Source organism: Etheostoma cragini, chromosome 6 (genome assembly GCF_013103735.1).
Source record: "Etheostoma cragini isolate CJK2018 chromosome 6, CSU_Ecrag_1.0, whole genome shotgun sequence".
NCBI lineage: Eukaryota > Metazoa > Chordata > Actinopteri > Perciformes > Percidae > Etheostoma > Etheostoma cragini.
This window is the reverse complement of record NC_048412.1, coordinates 23,904,979-23,916,549: the sequence shown is the minus strand read 5'-3', so window position 1 is coordinate 23,916,549 and position 11,571 is coordinate 23,904,979. Positions and strand designations below refer to the sequence as shown.

General features: G+C 40.4%; 1 protein-coding gene across 4 annotated transcripts in view; it reads left to right on the top strand.

Annotated features, from left to right (window-relative positions):
- Positions 1-11,571, top strand: part of otud7b (OTU deubiquitinase 7B) — a 39,694-nt gene that overhangs the window by 17,355 nt on the left and 10,768 nt on the right. For 2 of the 4 annotated variants that reach the window (XM_034873291.1, XM_034873292.1), the window contains exons 2-7: positions 6,165-6,376; positions 8,216-8,386; positions 8,610-8,837; positions 9,312-9,413; positions 9,818-9,945; positions 11,175-11,281. In XM_034873291.1, coding sequence (XP_034729182.1) covers positions 6,292-6,376; positions 8,216-8,386; positions 8,610-8,837; positions 9,312-9,413; positions 9,818-9,945; positions 11,175-11,281 — 821 coding nt within the window. In that variant the 5' untranslated portion in view covers positions 6,165-6,291. Of the gene's footprint in view, positions 1-6,164; positions 6,377-8,215; positions 8,387-8,606; positions 8,838-9,311; positions 9,414-9,817; positions 9,946-11,174; positions 11,282-11,571 lie in introns of all 4 variants that reach the window. The other 2 variants (XM_034873289.1, XM_034873290.1) reach the window with 1 other exon arrangement.

Below are 11,571 nucleotides of genomic sequence, written 5' to 3'. Positions count from 1 at the left end.
TATGCTACCTGCTCTGTATGCTACCTGCCCTGTATGCTACCTGCCCTGTACGCTACCTGCTCTGTACGCTACCTGCTCAGAACCACACAGCAGGCAGATAAAATGAGCCACTAGCTGGGGAACATAATGGATCATTTAGCAGCTAAACAACCAGATATTTTCCCACAAGAGTTAATGGAAATAAAAACAATGTAATGAGATGTGGACACAAAAAGGAATCCAAAGGAATGATAATGTTGTTTAGTAACTGCTGAATGTGTAAATAAACAACAGTTTGCTAACAAGTTGGCTAAATCAACTTAAAAGGTGATGTTAATGTTGCGTTAACAACTTGTTTCCGCTGTCCCCAAGGGTCCCAAACAAATTGCGTAGCAGATATTACAATTTTTACTAATTTAGGTCACGCCCTATTGAGTGACCTAGCATGTGTAAACCTAGACCTTAAAGAATGACAAAGCATTTAGACCACTGACAGCTTTTGCACATTGTAGGATAAAGGCCTAATCTTTCTTTGGTATTGTTTGTGTTATACATGTTATTGTCTGTTTCTCTCCTTATGTTCCTTATCTTGGTTTGCTGTGAACAGTGGGTAATGACCTCACCCCAGGCTGATAACAACACATTGAACTAACACTACTAAATCCTGTCTGGACTTTCTAACAGCTAAGACAATGACATCAACAACAAAAAACAAGACAAGAAATGCAGTTTGAATTGAATAGAATAAAAAAGTGTTAATAGAAAAATAGTATTGGAGTAGTAATGACAACAGAGTAACTTGCTTTTGTGCTTTTTTTCTTGTGGCTTTCATGTAGCCCCGCGATTTTTTACACATCTCGTTTTTTCACCAACTCGTGTCTTTATCTTTAGGAAGTAAATGCATTTTAGTCTGAAATGCATTTGAGTCATATACAGTAGTTTGCACTTGTCTTTTCTGTCTGGCTAAGAGTCGGGCTTGTTGACCTCCCCTGGTAGAGGAGGATGCCTTTGACCAGTTTAGCTGCTCATTTGGTCAACAGTAGAAGACATTTGTACCCTGTTTCTCCTGGTGTGGACGGAGGTACCATCTCAGATGCGACGGCTTGCATTCCATAAGAAGAGTATATCAATGTTTCCTTCATAAATGATCAAAGACCAGCAAAACAAACTTGTGTCCCCTGTTCCAGCAGTAAATGTAACCCTCTCAGCCCTCCGAGGGCTGACGCAGTGGGCTGTGGTGACCTCTCTGTCTCCCTCAGTGATCCAGGCCATTCTCCCAGCCCTCAGCTCAGCACCCACGTGTTGTCAGCAGCTCCTGTTACGTAAGCCCTCCTGCCAGACAAAAGCTCAGCCATTGCAGACACAAATCACTGACTGCCCCATGTTGGCAGCAGCGCTGTTAATGTTAGCCAGTAATTCACCCAGGGTCTTTCTTTTATGGATTTGTTTTTGTGCATGTTGCCAAATTTAGAATTTTTTAAACGGCATGAAATGTAATTTATATTGTATAGGTGTGAACATGTCATTGCTGTTAGGCTGTCTTGACATTAGAGGTAGACACAGGCTTTAATGTAATTCCCACACACTTTTTCTAGAAAAGACAATTTATAATTTTTACCTTTTGGTAAAGGTTCACAATAAACACCTTATTTTGCTTTGAACTTGATAAACCTGTAGCCTACCACACCTTTTACTTTTGTTTGATGTCATCAACTTTTCTGTTGTCTGTGTTAATGACTGCACGTTGTGAAACATCGTTTAAGTCTGTCTTTTGTCTTTAGTTGTATTGCACCAGTTTAAAAAAATAACCATAACCAAGGCATTTAGCAACACCCTTCCTTAATAACGCTTGACTCATGTAGGCTAATCAGACTAGCTAATATACTTTCACAGGGCTCCAGAATGGATCAAAACAATGTCAAGAGCGACAAAATATTTTCTTTGCTCCCACCGGTGCGTCTTGCAGGGCTGTGTGTGGATGCGTTGGGTTCAGAGAGGAGGCGGAAGCGCGGCCATGTGCCCGATGGACAGCTCCACGTGGGATTAGAAAACAGCAGAGGAGCAGAATCATTGTTGACCAACGCTTGACCGTTCACTTGCCCGAGAATTAATACATCACGGCGTTTCGTGGTGCTTCTGCCCCCTGTCCATTGCCCGGCTTGATCTGCTCTGTGCAACGCGCCCGGGCTCTGTCACAAATAGACTATGGTTAATAGTTATTATTCAGATAAAAATAATATGTTATTTAGTAAGCATCTATAGTGCCCTGACACCAGAGGCCTTGTGGGAAACAATTGGGCCATTTGCAAAGATTATTTTATTATTTTATTTATTTATTTATTTTACTTTTTTTTTTTTTGAAGAGCAATGTGATATATCAAACGCATCAGAGTGGGTTCACAGGAATGGCTGATGTTACAGGCACCGAGTGACAACAGTCAGCCTTTTGTTGGTCTGTGTTGGTACATTCTGTCCACAGCCCTTCGCTTTTATCGCCCTATCACAGTGCCTTGTGTTGTCAGTGCCAATATTTGTAGTCAATAGGCCAAATACCAGCGTTTCTCAGAATAATCAAATCAGTAAATCAGCTTTATCTAAAGCTATTAAGTAAACAAACAAGTAGAGCCCGACCAATTAAGGATTTTAAAGGCCGATATCAATACACAGGGTCATTTTAAATGATTCTGATAAATTAATATTTAAAAACAACACAAACATTTATTGGCCATTATAAAAGCAGATACCAATAGTTAGGTAAAAGCCTAACATTGGCCCATAATATTGTCCCGCCGATGTATTGGTCAGGCTCTGCAAACAAGACACATACACACTTAGCACCCTGAGGTCCAAGCAGAGGCTTGATTCAACTAAAACCGTTGGGCCAATAATCATTCATACGGACAATAATTCGTCCTGCAGTGATTTTTCCAGCATTGCTATTGATGGGTTATTTACAAACTATAAATGTTGGGACTTTCACATTTATTTGACATTTTCTTTTAATTAATAAAAAAAAAATTCTGTATTGGAAGTGGTATTTTTTTCTATACCCCAGTTGGAGACAGTGCTGGGTCGGCAGAGGTATAATACTATAATTCCTCTTTTACATAGGAGGAGCATGTGTGATTGAGGTCTACTGCGTCACGCAAGCCTCTCATGTTGAACTTATTCACGTGGTGTCACAAGTTAATGCCTCGTTACAGAGTCCCGCGTCACCAACTGAGTTTCTTTCTTGTCAATGTTAAACCCAACTACATAGAATTTCATTACTTCATTACTAATAATAGAATTACTAAAAAAGGTTAGTTACAGTTTTACTTCTGCAGCCATGTTCTCTGCTCGGTCTTACTCTCCTACTTGCTATCTTGTTTCAGTTAAGTGGCAGGGTTACATGTTTAAATGTCAGTAAACTCAAATTCCCACCCCAAATGTTAAAAATCCCCAAACCTATATGTCTACAACAATAGCTCTGTGGAAAAAAAACCTCAGGCTTCTCATTTCTTTAAATAAGATTACTGCACTGGTGTTCATTGGTAGGCTCTGGCAAAAGAAAAGCACTTCAGTTCAATACAAAAGTGGTTCCTGGGTTATTTTTAGTTTAATCAAAAGTATGCACTTATTAAACCTGATACCTTTTTACGGTGTGTCACTTTAAATAACATAATGCCAATTATACTGTTAACTGAGAATGAGGAGAAAATTATTTCTGCTTTGACAAAGTTCAACTATAAATTGTAAATCCTGCCTCAGTGGAGTACGTCATCTTTTTTTTTTTTAGTCTGAGAACAAACTGGACTTTCTGGACTGGTTCGTATTACGTCTTCTTCTGCAACCTATAGCAACACGCTCACTCCAACACAGTGGGTTTTGATTCGGTGCTATTATCGGTCAGAACACGGTCTAACCCACACCACTGTGTTAGTCTGAATGGGGTCAAAGTCTGTTTTGATACCCTGTGGGTTTGCATGGTTAACTGACCACAGTCTTGCATATCTAAGTTGTTGTGTTTGTGATCAGTAGACCTGAATATCACAGAATTGACAAACTTCAAGAATGTTAGGAGACCCTGCAAGGGAGGGAGACTTCTGAATGCCTGACTTTGGAGAGAATGCTCTAGAAATACTCTGCAGGCTGAGAAAAGCCTTTTGTACTGAAGTCTTTTCCTACCCTGCGTGCGTTTGTGGCTTTTACTGTAAAAATTATGGAGAAACTGAGGGAGGAAGGGAGAGCATGAAGCGGGAGAAGGATGGAGAGGTGTAAGAAGAGTAAACTCGTGACTCATCAGGCGCAGTGGAGAGGGTTCACTGAGTCAGAGATGAGGCAGGAACATTGGGTGGTGGATGAGCCATGGGACAGATGGGAATAGATGACTCTAGGTAGATTTAAAAAAAAAAAAAAAAAGTCTGACAAATTTGTATCAGGCAGTTTATGAACTTCAAGGCTGTGTAATGACTGGATTGTTTGACCATTGTGCACAGCAATTTTGTTATTGTAATGCCCAGAGAACATGGACTACATGTTGGGTGATTTATTTGAGAAGGAAAACACAATATATTCTTCTACAAAACAAATATTAGTGATTAATAATGATAGAACATCTTGAAAGATTTAATTAGCTTTTTGACCTGCATTTGAAGTTAATCATATACCAGAGGTTTATATCACTCAGTATACTAACCCAGCAAAGTGCTGTGGAAGGACACAAGTTACAGAACAAGGCTTGGAACTGTCTAACTGTCTGGATGTGGTTCAAACACTGCTTAAAAAGTGCATGTCTGTCTGGATGGGTTCAAACACTGCGTAAAAAGTGCATGTCTGTCTGGATGGGTTCAAACACTGCGTAAAAAGTGCATGTCTGTCTGGATGGGTTCAAACACTGCTTAAAAAGTGCATGTCTGTCTGGATGGGTTCAAACACTGCTAAAAAAGTGCATGTCTGTCTGGATGGGTTCAAACACTGCTTAAAAAGTGCATGTCTGTCTGGATGGGTTCAAACACTGCTAAAAAAGTGCATGTCTGTCTGTATGGGTTCAAACACTGCTAAAAAAGTGCATGTCTGTCTGGATGGGTTCAAACACTGCTTAAAAAGTGCATGTACGCTCAGAATACCTTTCCTATTTAAAAAAGGCTTCTAGCTTTCACTTAGCCTTAAAAAGTATATATTTTTAGCCCGAACCACTTTGATTCATGCCTTTTGTCTGTCCGTGAATCGATTTGCCCTTTGTTTCAACAATGCTGACCCGCCCCCCCCCCCTTCAGTCTCGATAGTTTTACTGTATCGATTTCCGTTCCCAACTGATGCAGTTCTTTTGTATAGCCATTGAAATTTGAAGAGTTAAATTGTCTAATTGATTTTAAACGGGCCTCTTTGAAGAAGTACTGGGTTTCCTCATATCATACCGCTCCAACAAATTTGACTTTAAAATGTATTTGACATTGAGGTTCAATTACCTGAAATAAAAAACACTTCTGTACTTCTTAATCTTAATCTAAAACCATTGTTGATTATGATGGTGTAAATAAAAATCTTAATTTTTACCAAAACAAAAACAGGCAAATATTGGCATTTGATGTTAGTTTGTTATATAATTAATCTCCAAAAGATTTACATTGAAACCATACTCTATCTTTGCCAACACTTCACTTCCCTTACGTTCTCTTACACACGTTTCTGCTTAGACCCTTCATGATCTGTTGTTCCGACAGAAAATAAAATCTTATCTGTTTACATATTCAAGTTCATATCTGAAGGCAGTAATCATGCATATTGGTCTCACATCCAGATGTAGAAATAAGACATAGCTAATTGAAAAAAAGTGTTCAGAAAAACAAGATGAAGACTGAAACCACACAGTCAAGTTGCCCACATGACAAACATCACACGTCTGACAGCAGCTACCCTCCATGTGTTGCCATTTTACTTTAAATGGGTTTCAATGCAAATCTAAGCAAACTGTATGTTAGACCTGTTCCCCTTTTGTGTGCCACAGCTGTTGTCTTGGGTGACCGCAAAGATGTCAAGTTCAAAAGCAACCAGGCCAGAACAGGCTTGCGTTTGAAAAGAAGTTAAGCAGGGTTATTGTATCAGCGCGTGCGTCTCATTCACTGTTGCAAACTTTCAAGCTCACTTCTGACGAGTTTATAACTGCAAGTTTTAATTGTGTTTTATCTGTCTTCTCTTTTCAGGTGTGGCAGGTAGAGTAGCAGAAGGTAGAGGACCGCTTCTCCCTCACCCCTGCCCTTGCCTTAAGTCTGCGTTTTAATTTATTTTTCTGCCCGGATACAACCCGCAACCTGGTGAATTCATGATCACATGACCGTGGATATGGACGCAGTCCTGTCCGACTTTGTCCGTTCCACTGGAGCTGAACCAGGATTGGCCAGAGATCTGCTAGAGGGTGAGTATTTCATTATACCACTGGTCTTAGACAGCAAACATTTTTATAATTGTCTCAATCACTGCTATCCTTGTGAAATAATACAGTGGGTCCAACGTCAATAAGTGTAATATTTTAATGCAAATATGAAGTGATAAATGGATTAGTCATGAACATCTTAGTTTCTGTCTAGACGTTTACATAAATTTTTTAAAAACAGATATTGTTCTTATTCTATTTTAAAAGAGTATTCTGTCCACGCAAACTTTGGTTACAAAATATCTCCAACCACATCAGAATGCAAAGACACATCTCCAAACTCCTAAACACAATAGGTGGTGATAAAGGCTACATCAACAATACTTAAAATCCCAGAGAAGAAGATTCTTTTTCTTATATCTTTCTGTTACATGGCCCAAGATGCTATGGTGAAACTGAACTGTGACTCCTATGGGTGGACAAACGACGACGAGTTGCTGCTCAGCTTCCACTTACAATAGCTGTAGTCAGTCTTCGTTGTTTCTAGCGCATGCTCCCTACACAAAGCAACAATGGGCATGCCAGAAATGAGGAGTTGACATCATTGTTTCCCAAACGCTCTATTTCACATGTCCGCTGGTGTTTTAAAAACTCTGCACCTTAAAAGGTGTTTTAATCATTGCTCTGAACTCGTCTTTGTTGAAGGTTTTGTAGAGGGGCCGTAGGTTGTTCTTACTGTGTCAATTGTGTGTGCTTGAGGTGACAGTAATGTTAGCATGGCAGAGTAACATTAGTGGGACTACCGTTAGCATGACAGGTAACAACAGACACGGCTCCGCTTTTTGGTACAAGTTCTTCTGTGTCATTATGTTCTACTAGTTCTGCAACTTCGATTTCAGAACTTTAAATGTCTATCCTGTTTCAGTCTCGGAATGTCTGTGGTTTGAAGCTTAGTTTATATGTGCTTAATTTTACTTTTCATGTTTGCTTGGAAGTTGAGTTAAATTGAGTTACGTTACTGCTGATGAAGACCCAACATTTCCTGATTTTGCGGCTTCATAATAAAGGCATTCAAATACCAAAATAACTGGAGACTTTTATTGTGAAGAAAGTATAGGAAATGAAACTGTTCCACAGACGCTGCATTGACCACTCATTTCCCCGTAAACACCAGACAGCGCTGTGTAGCTCTGCAGAGAGCTCGAGACAGACGGTTTTATGGGATCAGGCAGCATGCAGGAACAGAAACAGCAACACATCACTAACTGAATATGATAATAACATCCAAAACACAGAATTCACTCTGTGGTTTTTGTGTCATAAGACACAGGACGCATTCCTGTTGTCACTGTTATTAGAATGTGGACACATGCGACTCCGACCACATCCAAATGGGGTTTTTGTGATCCGTTCGCAGTGTATCCTGGAGAGTTTTCACCTGTAGAGATGTCCACTTGTGATCCAATCACTCAGATCGGATCTTATTACCAGATGAGAACAGGGTTTCTGTCTTGTTACTGTTAATTAGGCTATGATACACTAACAGAAGGAAGGTATATCTGGAGTCAACAGGGCTTCTGTTGCCTAGCAGCGAGCCCAAGTTGCAGATAAGAATATTGGTGCAATGCAATACAGTGAACAGCAGCAATGCAGTGAACAGCAGCAAGCCAGGGAGCAGAGACGTGCTCCAAATTCCGATATTTACCCAAGTAGAGAAATGTGCCAGTGGCCTTTACATAAGATAAGACAGTTTATGTTTGCATTGACTTATGGTAAATATTTAAACTCATTTAAGATGTGTTTAAAGATTTGCTCGAAATAGAAACAAGATTCAGGATGTCAGGCTGGACCTGGTGACTCTATCCATCTCTCTGTCTTTAGGCAAGAACTGGGATTTCACTGCTGCCCTCAGTGACTTTGAGCAGCTAAGACAGGTGCATGCTGGGAACCTAACGTATTCAATCGCAGAGGACAGGTCTTATCTGCCACCCGAAAAGGATATGGCCAGGGTAGGGCGGCCTATACTCCACCGCCAAGATGATGTGGTGCAAGGTGAGTCCACCAGCAAGTGAGATGTTAGTTACACTAGTTAGAAGTGCTGGGCTCGGTAAGTGGTGTTCAATGAGAACATAACGCTGAATTTAAGTGTTTGACACCTGCTGTCAAACACTTAAAGACACCCAGAAAATGATCACCAATAGCTAATGTAATTTGAAAAAAAATTATACTTACATACCACCTTTTCTTCACATGCTCTGACATTGTCTTTTAGCAGCTACAGAAAAGCGTCTGTCGAGGGGCATTTCCCACGCCAGTTCAACCATCGTGTCACTGGCCCGCTCTCATGTCTCAAGCACTGGAGGTAGCAGTAGTGAACCACTTCTGGACACGCCCCTGTGCACTTTCCAACTGCCAGACCTCACCGTGTATCGGGATGACTTCCGTGGCTTCATTGAGAGGGACCTTATTGAGCAGTCAATGATGGTGGCCTTGGAGCATGCAGGTGAGAAGAACACATAACACATCTAGGATTTGCACGCAAGGCCTGCTGGTTAAAAAAGAGCTGATATTAGTTTAATGACATCCCATGCCTTCTCTGTAGATGAAGGGCTACCACACTGAAAGGTTTACAGTCGATTCCCATTAATGATAGCTAAATTTCATTCAGCTGCTTCGATTTCAGGGTCCTGATATGATGTGCTTGCTGGCTCACTGTGGAACAGAGCCATTGTTATTTGTAACTCCTCGGCTTTTCTTATTACCACAAGTGAAGTGTCTACTGTGATAAAGGCCTTTGATATTGTGAAAGTGTTTGCACATTGCCAGCATGGAAATCCAGTTTAGCAACAATATGATTATCTTCAAAACATCTTTATTTTTTCCCATTTGTGAAGTACTACAGCATTTGTTTTGTATTAAAACTATGCCATATTTGTATTATAAACAGGTGAGTTAAGTGTTTGTTATTTGCCTTCAGGGCGACTGAACTGGTGGACGAAAGTGGTTTCAAACTGTCAGAATCTGCTGCCTCTTGCAACAAGCGGAGACGGAAATTGCCTGTTACATGCCGCTTCGCTTGGTGAGTATCACAGACCTTTCAAACAAGACCTAGATACCATGCAGGTTCACACTCCATTAGCATTTATTGAGAGATCTTCATTGTTGGTTTAAGCCCTAATTTCATTTTACAATGTTGCAGTGCACTTAGCCTTTGTGGCCCACTTAGGAGCTATAGCACAGGAAATAAATTATGTCCTAACTAATGTGCAGGCATTGTTCAAGCCCATGTTGTGCTCCTGGGTAGAAGATATTAAAGTAATATTCATGTGCTTAACCTGTTCTACTAAAAAAGATACTCATAGGTAAAAAAAACAATAAAGCAGCAACACGCTTTTCATTCACTGGTTTACAGTTAATTTTTTTATTTTGATCATTGAATATTAATAAATAATAAAAGTCTTTTAAACAAATTTTTAAATGCAGGTATGTGGGGTTTTCATGACCGGGACCTGATGCTACGGAAATCCCTATATGCGCTGATGGATCACGGGTTGGAGAGAGAGGCATTGAAGCGCAGATGGAGGTGGCAGCAGACCCAGCAGAACAAAGAGGTCTGTTGTATAGGCTGCATATTTCTTTATGAAATTTTTTTAACTCTGGGATAACTGTATGAAGAGAGTGGTAGTCTAAAGCAAGGAGAAGCTTGTAGGACTTCAGAATGTTGCTTGTTGGACTCATTTGATAAAATAGTGAAAGAATAAACAGGGACAATGAACAAGTCAAAGCCTTGACATGCTTTCTATACCAGCATGTCTGCCCATAGCTTCCCACACATCTGCAGTGTCAAATGCACACAGCTCACTTATTAGTTTTCTGTTCCATGCAAATCCAGTTTTTGTGTTTTTTAAAGGTGGTGATGTAGGGTTGTACTGGACTGTATTATATTGAGAGGTGTCTAATTTGTTTGTTCTCTCTATTTACATACATAAGAGAGGACCGTGAGTTTGCAGTGAACATGCCGTTTCTTAGGTCGGGGAGAGCTGACTCTTGTTCATATTTTTCTGAAAGATATATACCAAATGTAGAAGGGTGTGACTTTGTCTACTTGTTCGTGACCTCCTCCTTCTGAATGTATCGAGTGGAACACTCTGAAGAGCATACTGCGCACATCAGTTCCAAAAGAGGCGCAGCACCGATGTCAAAATGAGGGACTTTAGAGCCTACAGACAGAACACAATGATTCCTTCCCATGAAAGCAAGTGTAGCAGCACACTGAGTATGTTTTCCAAGTGGTTGCAGGCAATGTACAGACACCCACAGTGGAGATTCCACACGAATGCCTTTCAGTTCAGCCATTCTTTAGCAGATCACTCAAACCAAAATTGCTCTAGTGGAGCTGCACAGTGGCCAGCGGTAGAGGACTGTGGCTGCACTGGGATGCTTTCTTGTCTTATTGTACTGTGGAGGTAAATAGGGACATTGAATCTGAAAAGAAAAAAAAAAACATTATTGAGTTGTTTCCTTTTTATTACTGAAGATTAAAACATAAAATTGATGAGGGTTCCGTTGCTACTGTAAGACCAACACAGGGTTTGTAAAGGCACCAGTTAAATGTCTTTCCTCAATTGTCAGTATGTAACCTTGTGGAAAGAAGCCATAATGTCAGCACATGCTTTTGTGACATTTGACACTCCCTCTCTAAATGGTGTGTGTGTGTGTGTGTGTGTGTGTGTGTGTGTGTGTGTGTGTGTGTGTGTGTGTGTGTGTGTGTGTGTGTGTGTGTGTGTGTGTGTGTGTGTGTGTGTGTGTGTGTGTGTGTGTGTCCTTCTTTTCTCCTCAGTCTGGTCTGGTGTACACGGAGGAGGAGTGGCAGAAAGAGTGGAATGAACTGCTAAAGCTCGCCTCCAGTGAGCCAAGAATACACTACAGCACCAACGGCACCAACGGGTAAGGTCTGGTTGGACAATGTAGGGCCTGTTAACCCAGCACACACTTATTCACACTCATGTTTTTATTCATGAACAAACAACAGCGCTCACAGTCGGAACTAAATGACTGGCCCTCCTTTTAGTTAATCTGTTATTTATTGTAACAGGCATAATATAACTTGAAAGGGTTAGATATACTGACAAAGCTAGATAATACAAACTCTTAGTTAATGTGGTTTCACCTTCATATGTTTATGAATGTGGCCCACCAAAAAGTGAACAATTTATATTTGTATTACTCATGAGAAA